The sequence below is a fragment of the Hetaerina americana genome, unplaced genomic scaffold (assembly GCF_022747635.1).
Source record: "Hetaerina americana unplaced genomic scaffold, ioHetAmer1.1.p SCAF_1, whole genome shotgun sequence".
NCBI lineage: Eukaryota > Metazoa > Arthropoda > Insecta > Odonata > Calopterygidae > Hetaerina > Hetaerina americana.
Window position 1 is genome coordinate 102,990,595 of NW_027286069.1, and position 13,659 is coordinate 103,004,253.

General features: G+C 35.5%; 1 protein-coding gene across 1 annotated transcript in view; it reads right to left on the reverse strand.

Moving 5' to 3' along the window:
• The window catches only part of LOC139694080 (metabotropic glutamate receptor 1-like), a gene marked incomplete at its 3' end in the record, with an annotated part of 97,371 nt that overhangs the window by 12,420 nt on the left and 71,292 nt on the right, over positions 1-13,659 (reverse strand). The window contains exons 5-7 of the mRNA XM_071592540.1: positions 4,376-4,464; positions 3,584-3,755; positions 1,129-1,261 (exon numbers count right to left, since the gene is read on the reverse strand). Of these exons, the coding sequence (XP_071448641.1) occupies positions 1,129-1,261; positions 3,584-3,755; positions 4,376-4,464 (394 nt within the window). The remainder of the gene's footprint in view (positions 1-1,128; positions 1,262-3,583; positions 3,756-4,375; positions 4,465-13,659) is intronic.

The window sequence follows — 13,659 nt, forward strand, 5'->3', positions numbered from 1 at the left end:
CAAAATAAATTAATGAAATCAAAGAAATAATTGCAAGAATTTATTCACGGAGAAAAAACAGCATGCGGGGCTCAGTCCGCCACTTGGTGGCGATGGTAGAGTGGTGCTTGAAATTGACTCTATTTAACTTAGAACAGGCGACGAAAAAGGGTATATTGAAGATAAATACAAACAAAAACATTATCTGTGGCGGGAAAACAGAAGGAAACGCAAGTGTAAAAGCAGGAAACCTAAGGGTACAGCCAATGATAAATATGTGGAATGTTTCACAAAACATTTTTGCTATCTGTGGCAGCGTGGTGGATAAGTAGATCAGAGGAGATTTGAACACTGACAATGTGGTATCAATGGGAACGATGAGGTAAATAAGACGAGGAGAGTGATGAACGGATCGAACGGCTAACTCAGAACTTTTATGAAGAATGTTAGAAGAAAAGCTCCTCTTTAAGGCTCTGAAAAGGAAATAGGATAAAACTGTGGGCCACATTTTGAGATACGCTGGTTATGAGCAGTTTTTAAAGGAAAGGTAAATTGACAGAATACATCTTAGGAAAAGAAACTTGAAATAAATAATGGTAGACTTCGAAATAAAAAATATCGAAAAAATCAAAAGAAAAAAATATAGATATAGAAAGAGATTTACCGATTGAAGAATTTAGTTGGAGAACTGCGGGAAACCAATTCCAGGTCTGACGACCGTAAGAGATCATGATCAATAATACCGTAAAAGTGTAAATCATAAATTTTAGAAGCTATTTAAAATTAATTTAATGGGTAATTTTACCCGGAATGGTGCTCTTTTATACAATGCAGATCTTTTATACACACAGAAAATATATATCACTTACCATATTTATTGGCAAAGAAATAAATAGCTTAAGGGTGAATGTTTAAGGCAAAATATGAGTTTTTGACAGAAGATAAAACGTGTATATGACTCAATATTCGTGTAAATGCGCAAATATGATTTTGAGGAAAAGATTTAAAGCAGATATAGAAAAATATTCTTGAAATAGACCGTTGATGCCACGTGATGCGTGCTGCGATGCTAAGTTTTGGCTACTCAGATTTTGACTTCCGCCAGACTATCTGCTAACTTATAATCAAATTACCATTATAGATACTCACTTGTTTTGTTGGCATCCGGCCAGTAACCAGGGGGACAGGCTTCGCATGTGATTTCGTCGAAGAGGATCTCGTGCTTATCACATGGAACGCAGACCCAACAGCATCGCTGTTCCTGGCCGCCACTTTGGAAATTCTGAAAAAATAGCGTTTATTTAACAGAAAAGTCTATTCTATGAAGAATTGAAGGCAAAGACTTGGACTAGTTAGCCTTAAAATTATAAACAAGGTAATAACCGAGCATATACTATTCCTAATTTTTCAATTTTATGGCCTTCGGCTCTTTTTGTAGTTTTTCCTTCCCTTACCCCATAATCCAGCATTTTTAGACGCCCATGCCAATAATTTTTTAAGGTATTAGTTTAATAGGTTTAATATTTACTAAAAAAATTAATTCCTATAATTATCCTGTAATTAAAAAAATAACTTTGTGGAGAAAACATATTTTGCTTTGTATCAATTAAGTGCGAAAAATACCAAGTAATTTTTTAAAATTATGAGTATCCATTATATACACGAAGTTACGCTTGATGGTGTTAAGGTTGATATGCGCAATATTATTCGTATAATAAATAAATACATAATAAACATAACATTGACAATTAAGTAAGATACTGAAATAAATAAAAAATAAGTAAAAAATAAATTAACAGAAGTTTTCCGATTTCCCTCCAACAGCGGAAAGAACTAAACTTGTAAAAGCGACAAACGCTGACATAATACTAGGCTAGAGCGGGCGCGAAATTAATCCCTAGAAATTTTACGGCATTCATAACGTATACGGCACCCACCTTTGAAAAAAAATCATCCAGCAGTCAGCGAAGGCATAGTTAGTCTAGCGTTCAATCCTGAAGGAAAAGAGCTGATATATTTAGGGATCGCAGAGAGGATTTTATTGGCATTTGGAGAAACAGCAATGAGGAACTTATATTTTTCAGCAGTGGTGTGTGGCCTGCAATTTTCTAAAACTTATTTTCTTATACAGAGTTTAAACCACAGAAATGAAATTAGAGGCAAATGGACGGTTTTGGAATTCCGTTTAAAATGTAGCATCTTACATTTAATTTCTTTAGAAAGAACTACCATGATTTAAAAATAACACCGCTTCCTTAACTATGCCTTGAGAAAGTTAAATATTTGGTAGTAAGAGGACTTCTTTTGCATGTAAACTTCTGTTTTCAGACAACACATTTATTACACTATATTGTACGAGAAATAGGATTCTTTGTGAAGAACATGGGGAGTGAGTTGACATTTCCATTGAAGTTCGAATACTATTAAATACACACGCCAGACTCCAAGTAACAATATCTATTCAAATTGAAATACAGAACTGAAATAAATTGCCATACGTTTCTCTTCGAGGTAGCTTTTACGCAATGAAATAATATTTATATAACTACAGTTTTTTCCCTTGTGTTAGAATTCCCATTCCAAAACCTTCCGAAATTCCAGAAATGTTTCTGATAATTATGAGCACATACTAAAAATTTCAGCTCATTTAGTTTAGTCAACAGACGAATTTCTTCCCTTAAGTTATGATTCGAAACATTTTTATTTAAGTCCAAAGTTGACCTTAAGTCTTAAAGCATGACGTCAACCCTCTATAGTTTTTCATTTCTGAAAGCCATATTTAAAGTCCAGCTAAAAAAGGATCAACTTATATATTTTTTTTATGTAAGCTCATAGTAAATGCTGCAGGACACCAGAATAAAATTATTGGAATTCCTATTGAATCTTTAGAACAGGTTACTCCTGTCACATTGTTCTTAATCTGATTCCAAAGAGGTTTGGAAATAGACTTAAGAAAATGTCACAAATATTTTCAAAATACCAAACTTTCTAACTATATGGATTTATGTAAAAAACATAAATGAAAGGTCATAATGGTTAAGAGAGTTTCTTAAACAGAAGGCAAACCGTCCCTACTATTCCTTAATATGTCAGCTCTGCACACTTTTGGTCTTGTCTGCGCGTTAACTCCTCCTATCTTGTAGCCTATACAAGGTGATATAAAAAATTCAAATAATTATTATAGTATTCGATTTAAAATAAAAAAAACATTGATAGTCAAAATATATAAGACAGTGATAGGGGGAAATGTTACGAAGAGGGAGTAAATATTTTTTATAAGAGGGAGAAGGAACTTTGAACGTAATAAAGGAAAGGAGAATGTATGTGAACCTGAAAAATCGTGTGCGGGATGATAGGTGAGAACAATGGTGTGACGAAATCAACATCTATTGGTAGGTTTGTGCCAGTGACTAGAAATCATTAAATAATTCCCGCTTTCAACCTAGGAAAAGGCTAATTTTTTACGTAAGGTAAAGCAACCGGTGAAAATATTTTTTCCGATTATTCAGATGTGTAAAATGTCCTGATTAAAATATGAGTGTACATCATACTTGGACAAAACTTTATTTCCCCCCCCCCCCCCAGAAGAGTGATTCCTAAATACCTTGAAATAGCCCGGTTGACATGGTTTGGAGCAAACAGAGTTCACCACAGGAGGCAGTCTAGGCTCAAACTTGACAGAATCCCACAAATTAAGCGATCCATTGATCCAATCTCCAACGTGAATGTAGTCATACGATCCATTGGGGAGCTGCTGGAAGTTCATGATGTTGTATCTTTAAAAAAAACCGTTAGAGACCAAGATTAGTACAGGAAGTTATCTAATGATTATCACAAAAGGAAATATTTTGTAAATCATTTACAGAACAAATACGAGGAAAGATTCTTTGGAAACTAAAGATTCAACAAATCAGGGCTCCTATGGTAAATTTGGACGATTTAAAAAATAAGCTATAGAACAGAAGGTCATAACTATGGCCAAATGTGTCTCTCATTTGACGAAGAGTGTGAATGCTATGATTGACCTTTTTATTTTTATTGGTAAGCAATTTAAGTTTCCAAAAATTTAACGTTACTTTCCCGAAGTATACCACGAAAAAATATGAAAAACGTTTTCCGCAAACAGAAAAAATATTCAAAATTCTCAATTCGTACATAATGTGCCATTGACCATATTAATAAAAAAAGAAGAGAATGCGTCTCTCAAAAGTTTTTTCAGAGTCAATAAATAACAGAAAGTGTTAAGAAATTTCCAAAAGGTTATTAGAAATAAATTATCGATTAAACAATTTCTCGGGGATCTAGGAGAAATAGAATTTTAAGCCGATTTCCCAGTGTAATGGAGAGAGCATGCCTAGGTATAAAAAAACACTTGTAGAGTCGTGAGAACACCTACCTTCCCGGCGGGTCACCTCTTCTGTCGAATTCCACGCTCTCCGACAGGTCTCCCTCCCAGTACTCGAACGTCACATTCATCAAATAGTTCTGAAAGGAAGCGCCACGGAGGTTAGTCGAGAGTGGAGAAATAGATTACTCACGCCCACACAAAGCGACGTCTCAACTTCCCCCCTAAGCGATTGAGACATTTTGGGCAATCGTCACGCGAGATTAATTAACACTCAATCTTTACCGCCCACAATGTCAGCGATAAATGCCAGATGGCGATTAAATTTTTGTAATCACCAAGCCTCCGCTAATTGATGGATGTTAATTTTATTGGAGAAATCCAATATACATAGTCGCGTTGGTTTAGTTACAGACTGAGGAATATATAAAAAAATCATGGCCAATGTACTAAGCCATCAAAACAACACACTCCCTGTATTTTATATATTTAATCCAGGAAACGGTTTTTAGAGATTCTATGTTTTGGTAATTTTTTTGTAAAATAAATAAGCTGTTAAAATTAAAGATACTAGTTTTAAATGCTTCTGTTAGAAATATCAACATCCAGCGTCTAACTTCAAAAACCTGCATTTAAATAAAATATAATTTAACTTGGTAGTAGAAAGATATTATTTATTAAAATTAATGCAAAATTTCATATTGTTTTATAATATGATTGTGACTGCTATACATAATAATTTATTAAAAAGATAAATGCTTTATCGTTAATGTGGAAATGGAAACAAGTTTCAACAAGACATTGCCGGAATTACTTTTTCTTTTCCGAAATAATTTAATGTGTATAAGCTCGAATACCGCACATTGTCAAGTGGATTAATTGGTATGACATGAATTAGGTGCATCAAGTTTTTTTGACGAACTCTTGACTAGTTAACCGTTAATACCTTCAAAACCGACAGTCTGAATCAGAATGAAACAAACCAAAACTTTTTCCGGAGAATGCTTGATGCACTTTTAATTAGAAAATATAGTTTGACGAGCTGGATTTGAATCAAAATGCCGTAATTGCGCAGTTTCCCATTCAAACCCGGGCCGCAGTTTGCATGGCCGTTTTCAAATACGGAGAGGAATTAAATAAATTGCCCATATCAGATGATCTTGGAGGATGACGATGAAATGCAAAATTTTCTTTTCTGGCTTTTATATTAATTATCAAGCATGTATTTATTTTTTTATTTTAATTCAATCCCGATTTATCTTCGAGAATAGTTTTTTATCATTTTTATCCAACTCTCAAAGAAATAAAATAAAGAGCAGCAAAGAAAGAAAAACAGCACGCCGACAACTGAACTGAAAATCAAACTGTGCGGAGGAATGGCACAATGAGTATGGGATATGAACAAAGGAGTATTTTAATTGTTTGAATCAAACAATGACAATCTCAAAAGTGTAAAATTTCATTTTGTCCCAGTCCCAACTCCTTCAAGAATAAATTATTTATGCAGTGGTTTATTTAAAAAAAATAATACTTTCTTTTTTCCGAGCGAATTTCACAGCAAACATCGTAATGAATTAACCAAATGCACAATTTAACGAAGGTTAAATACATCTAATAATAAAAACGTCTTGTGGGATAAATGTTATATTAACTAAAGAAAAGATGAGTGCGGGTGAATTTTAGAACTGCTATGGGCAACTCCAAGATTTCCTTGCTCAGTATAAATTTCTGTCTCAAATTTTAATTTCCTTAAAACATTAACACGCCCCTGTTGCTGACCACATGTGAATCTATAATCTGCACTCTTACTTTAGCTGGATCACAATTGAAGGTTTATTCATTTGAATGCGTACGTAATGAAAGAACATAATCTAATTCATAATAGAGATGTTTATCACTGTTTTAGTAGGTAATATTCAATTACCCACATTCATATGCGCGCGCAAATACTCGTACAGAAGCGTTTGCATACATGATGGTACTTATTATAATAATTTCACTGTCTGCTCTTTATCAATGCCACAATGGCCTTGGCTAAATCGTACCGCTTAGGTACACTTACTACCTATTGTTATTCTCTTCTGCAGGCTTTCTTTATTATCATCAGAAATTAGAAAAAAACCACAGTTCCAAAAATTAATTGTGTCATATATTTATATACATAAATATGGTTATTTTTATTATTTCTGGATAAAATTTATTGCACTATTCTTGAATGGCAAATATGAAACACGGAAATAAAAATTGCATCAAGAAAGAAAATAATCTAACATTTTCAACGTAGATTTTCCCTCAATATGGTACATATTTTTCGAATTTCACGCAGTTAATCAATTCAATCTGGAATCAATCTGACATATTTGTGGGCTTTCGGTTCTAAATCGACTTGAAATGAACGCTTTTGACAACTAATGGCGAAAAATGGACGGAAGGTCCTCAGCGACTTAAGCGTACTAGGTTATCTTTTTCTACATTTCAATCACGTAGGAGAATATTTCATACTCATCCTCCCATTAATTACAACCGTAAATAAAATCCAGAGAAATTTATGTGTAGATACGACAAGGAAATGTAACAGGAGATTTTCCCACTGGGAAGGGCTTTTGGGTAGGAAAAAAAACACGAGTTCAGTTGGTCGAGGGAATCGGATCCCCTGGCGCGTTCCCACAAGTGCTGTGGCCGCGGTGGAAGACGGAGCAGGACAGATGAGCGTGTGGGAAAGGGATGAAGATGGGTGGCTGGGAGGAGGCGAGAGAAGTAGAGCGGGACGCTCAAAGCACAACGGGGTTTGCTTCCCCCGATCTACAGTAATGAGTTGCGAAACCGAGTTACAACGTCACGGAAGACAATACTTCATCATGCACCGTGGTAAATCACGATGAGCTTACTTCGTGCACCGCTTAGACGTAAAGCTAAAGTACAACAAGGGGATCATTTGAGAATTTGAATTGCAGTCATGATCGCACGTTATTCTTCCAAAATTCATGTTTACCCCTCATCTTCTACACGTTCAAGGTGCCAATCTAGTTTCAGTCATAAATAGTTTAAGTGTGCCAGCGATGAATTCAAATTGACAAATCGAGGGTTAAATACGTATCAATTGTTTTCAAAGACTCCAAAGAAACATTGAATTCTCTGTGATTACGCTATCTACTTATTTGAATTCCGAATAACAGGGTCGTAATGAGTTCCGAGAAATCGTTTGTTTTAGCGGAGAAAATTGATTTTTGAAGGGCATACAATTCTGCCATTCAATGTGAATTTAGGACAGGACTATCTGCTGTTATGCGTGTATCATACCCGTTTATCATTATTTCTAGCCACATGTTTTTCTCCTTGGCTTTCTGGAGTAAATATGGATAATGAAAAATAAATGAATAAATATCTGGGAGTAAATATGGATTATGTACTCATGATTCTTTGATTTGAATTTGCATTTATTTAGTTGTGTTTATGGTGCTAATTACTTAAAAATAGCTAAAGCTCACATCTTACGAGATTAATGTTTATTATCCTCAAGCTCTTATAACATATTATTTTAGTACATTACTAACTTAAGTACAGCAAAATGACCAGAAGAAGTAATATGTGCTTTTAAAGTTGTCGGAAACTACTCAGTACATCAAAACAATAGGTTTTTGTGAGATGCAAGACTTGTGTTGATGAAAATTATTGACTGTTCCGCAATCACTGACGCGATTATTATTGATACATTACTGTAACGATTTAAACGATGAATTCATAACGTTCGTTATTTTCAGAATTCATAGTTAAACTACAGTCTTTGAAATAGAATAAAAGTTGAATTTGACAGATGCTTAATTTTGAAGTAATTGCAACGTCGTGTAAAGGAACATGGGGCGTTTATTAGCAGTGATTTTTATGAAGCAAAACTTTACCCTATATTTGTGAATACTACAAAAACTTTTGTTTAGACCCTTGAAATAAATACTATATATTAAGCTGGGGCATGACCAAGCTAAAACCATCCAAACAAAGTTAAGCTCACTGGAATTACAGTAATTATTAAATGATAGAAGTCAAATTATAAGTTTTTCAGTCCACGAATAAGTAGTCTTAGAATGTATAATGAACTAATTTGCATGTACTGTATTAAAGGTATCAAATGAAATCGCTGACATGACGGGATTTTAAAGTAATTTCAAGTATAGTTGAGGAATAATTAAAGTACGAAATTAAAACAGAAACCGAGTAAATTGACACAATACAAAGGGGAAACTAAGGGAAATCAACGAAACCAAAACGAGAGTAGCAAAAGAATAATTCCTCACAAAAGAGCTTTTAGCTAAAACTAATCTTCTCCAATTCACATACCACCAACTGGTTGCATTAATCGGGAGGCAATGGAAGTGACGATTATGGAAATTAAGCGAATCAGTTACACTCCCTCCCACCTCATCCCTCTAGGCTCGTGCCTTTCGGCTGATGGATGACCACAGCATTCACGACGCTCGAAGCATCGCGGGAGGAGGCAGCTCCAAATCGCCGAAAGGGCAGCGCCCTGATCGAATGATTAATGCTCACATAAACAAGCCGAGAAATAACTCTCTCTCCTCTGCGACTTATCCACCCCCTCCCACTTCCCTGCCCCTCTCCCGCTCTATCCTCGCGCCGCCGTTCTGGATTGCGAGCGCGCCTCTTTCCAATCTCCCCGAGGGGGTGGGAAAGCGCCCTCCGCCCTTCCCCTTGCCTCCCCTCTCGTGAGATAGCCGTCCTTTTTTATCCCCATCCGTACATCCCTTTCAATCCAAAGCCCCCCTCTCTCTTCGCCTCCTTCTCCTCCAACCCCCAACGCCCTACGCCAGCCGATTTCCTTTTCCTCTCGCGATAGATACGCGTTAGGGCAAGCACTCTCTCGCGGATTGATATACGTATTTTGCTGATTCCGCAAGTACCTCCCGAGCCGGGATCTCTATCCGAGCCAACGTTTCCCCCGAACGGAAGGAATCCTATAGTATCCACTCGCATGATGATAACTTTATCGTAGTCGCGCGAAAATGTGCGATTGAAAGGCGAAGGATTCGCCGTGAAAAGAATTATTCTGGAGAGTAGTTCAGTAATCAAGCATATCACATCATTTCGTGCCTGCGCTGAGGTTACTGTCATTTTGGGGTCTAGATATTGCATAGATAGTCGAATTTTTCTAGAAATTTATTTTTTAATAAGCATAGATATTCATGTGTAATTTCAGTTGACAGCTCTTGGTAGAAAAGCAATGATATCCACTCGGTCACGGAGAGTGACTGATTGGTGTGCCGCCATTAGTCACTCTCTATTAGGTTCTATAAAGCAGTGGTGTACTAATCAGAAAATATCATTTTACATGTGCACGTGCTACGAAATAATTTATGTTTATAAAATCACCACTTTCAGAAGTTCTTACGATTTTATCCAGCATTTTGAGAAAAATGATCGAAGCCCTTTGGAGGTCCTGTTATTTCCATTTTTCTGAAAGTTGCTTCCTCTCCAATATGCTTTCAACTTCCTTAGCTTCGGAAACAAAATGTTTCGCATTTCACGGAATAATTATAACAGAATAACAATTAAAAACCTTTACGAATATGTTTTATATACGCTGTCGACATCCCGCTGCATTGTAGCCACAATTACGAAAATACGATTGATTTCACCCAAAATTCAAAATTTCATAGCCAAGTAGGCAGCGATAAAAATTAATCAATCTCGAATATAGATTTGATGAATTTCACTAATAATATTTGAAAAATTATGGCAGCCTATAAAAATTGGCTCTGAAAATATCGATTTTTAATTAATATTTAATTAAAGTTAATTTTAATTGAATTATGCCTCGAATAAACCGCACGCTAATCTTTATAGAAGCTTAATTCACTTAATTCAAGATAGATACTCGAGCTGTTTTGCAGGCAGAAAATCGTTGTGAAATAGCCATCCAACGATATTCGAGGAATTTGTAGCGATGAAGATCGTCTAAATCGATTAATTGGTCAATAAACCCGCCCAGAAATGGAAGGATCCGGAATAGGGTCCACCAATTCCCTTTTCACGGACGAGGCAAATGATTTTTCAGCGTGAATCACACGCATTCCTATCATATCTCCGTTGAAAGCTTTAGCAGCATGAACAGAAATTGATCGTTATCAATATGACTGTTCGTCAAGTAAAATACTGCATTAAGTGATATTCATTGAAGTGTACCCTTATTGACTATCAACGAGTGTTATTAAATCACTCCATATTTTTCAGATGAAAATAATGACATGTCGAATGCATTTAAATGTCTCCTACGTAAATGTCGAATTTCGATTCTATAGTGTAATGCCTATTCTACAAAATTTAGCTGGAATCTTCGGTGGAAGGCGTGCTACTGACTGGTAAACGGGAAAATTTCGTCCATTTTTATATTTTTATTGAAATGAAAAATTCCTTATGCCCTTGAGATTTCTTTTCGTGATCATTCCGTATCTTGAGAATGAATTTCAAACTTTTTCTTTTACTCAATGCATGATAATAACACCAAGTAATCAGTAATCCCTCCCTCTCAATTTGTATATTCTATGAACATGTTTTCATGAGACTTCATGAGTCACCTCTCGCAGAACCGTCTTGGTAAGAGAAAGGATATAACAGTTTAGACTGAAATGCGTCATCGAAGAGATAAAACGCGAACATTACGCCACCATAAAAGCAATGAATTAAAAAATTCGTTCTCCAATAGTTGTAAAATTGATAATTAATAATAGTTAGTTCAGTAGCCTGATCAATTACTCAATTCCTTGGTGATTATTTGCATGGAAATTAATTTATCAGTTCGCTTGAAGTGAGTAGGATTCATTCCACAGGACTTGGCGTTGGATTCATTCCACATATAACCACGAAGGAATTAAGAGAAAGTTTACTAAACGAATTTTATATTATTATTTTTTAATTTCATAAATAGAATAAAATTATTTACAGCCAGTGAATTTCCATATTTCTAATATTTTTCACGCCCAAAGAGCTCACTAAGCGGCATCAATCGCCTTGCACCACCGCGTTACGACATGCTATTTCAACATTGATGCTCTTATACCATATATCTATAGCTAAGTTTTGATAGAGTAATCAATAATGCAAAAATCAACCAGCGGTAAGGAACTAAACGTGAGAGCAGGCCTTCTCTGTTCCCGCCTGAGGGACACCACGTGTGTGCGAGTAGTTTCGATTCCAGCTTCGATCCACCATCAGTGCTCCGACCATAAATTTTGCTTCCGGGAAACAAAATTGTTAAGTTTCTCTTGCTGCCAATTTTCGCTTCGTTCCAATGGGAACTACTCTTGCGTAACCCAATCGATGTCGGGCGTCCGGAGCTATCATAAAAACTGAAATAAAACAATAAAGTGTCGGGGAGAAAAAGTATCAAACTTTTTGTCAGCGAAATTGTTAAATGGTCACAGTAATACGAATATTCAAGCAAAACACATAGAATGCGTGTAAGTTTCGTAAAGATAAGAGAAACATACACTTTTGCCAGCACAATATCCATAAAAAAATATGGCTCACATACAATATTTTTATAAAATGGCGAAGATTAATTTACGCATCAAATCCTCATTCGAAGATTTTCACTCAATAAAACATTTACCATTTAATTTACCTGAGGTCCGTCCGTGGGAAAAGAAAAATGGATATATTAACCACTCTCAAACCGCAAGCCGCTATGTATAGACAGATCATTTAAAGGAAGTTTATATTGAGGGATGCTGTTATTTAAATCGACCCTGCGAAGAGTGCCAATATTTGGATAAGGAAAAATATTCACTATTTCATCATGCTTATCACTAATCATTTCACTTGAAGAACTCCTGGTGGCCTCATATTGATATCCAGCATTTTTAAAAAATGAATTCCTAGAGGTATGCACTACATCTACACTATTATTCAAATCATACGTCACAGCTTTCGCGATTCTCATTTCTCGTTGATTTTAGACGCTGCGCTTCAAGTAAATGCCGCAAATGCTATTCGGAACAGATAAAAGCCAAAACAAGGGTAAAAAATGAATATATATATATATATATATATATATATATATATATATATATATATATATATATATATATATAAACAAAAATGATTTATCGTTTTATTTTGTTTTCACAAGAGTGACATCATACGAGACAAATTTTTTATTTAATTAATTCATCATCCAAATCCTAGTTAGCAAAAAGTATGATTAAAATCACTTCTTTCAGTATTATAACTTCTAACTTTCGCTAAAATGCTAAGCCCAGTGACCCAACCTTTACATTTCTCCGTTATTTTACGAAACAAAAATAAAACTTAACGGTTCTCTTTGGGGTTCCTACATTCTCCCTAATTCTGTTTCTCAAAAGTCACGACCAAGCTTAATCGCTTTCTAGCACCATCAAAAAGGCAGACCAACCTCATACCATCAAAATCATTTGAGACCAAAACGTATTACCATTGGTACACCTTTTTAACCATTATCATTACTAAATTTGACTATAATTCTTAGTGTAGTAACCAAAAAACGTCATTCTTCTATTTACAGTGACATCTATTTAACAATTAAAAAAACTCACCATTCTAATTTGATTTTAGAATACCCTCCTTTAATGTGTTTTCCGTTTGTTAAGACCGAGTTAAATTGCTTTCTCGCACCACAAATTGCGGATTAACTTCCAACCGTTAAAATCCTTAATGGCCAAAATATCATTCCTCTATTTATTTATTTAACAAAAACGGAAAGTAGTGACTCGTTATGTAAACGCTAATATCTCTTTTAAATGGGTTCTCCCAAACGGAGACCCGAGTAAATCGCTTTCTCACACCCGAAGACGGTAGGTTAATCCATTTCATCCGAATCATTGGACCTGTTTTAAAGCTGAAATTAAAGTGTAAACATTGAATTTCCTCGGTGACTTTTTTCCATCTAGTCTTACTCATTTAAAGCTTCCCCTGCCATTTCCTTCAGAAATATGACCAGAAAAGATTCTGAATTAACTCTAAAATAACATTTTGGGACATGCTGTGCATGATATATGAGTACATTTTATTGTAATCCAGACCAAAAGCCGAAAAAATAGGGAGTAGCTACCTTTTACGGCTACATGGAGGTAGATGTAAATATGGAAATCAACAGAATTAAATAGCTTTAACAACCCTGGTTCCTTGCAACCAAGGTTCCCTCCCACACCGCCCGTACTCGTGACCCAGGCTGCCCTATTTCTTACCATTTCCCTTCAAGCACTGCCATATTTCTCCTTCCCCTGGTTTCCGACAGTCACTTGACCAACGGGAAACACGCATGTTTGCCCCTCGTCAACCGCAAC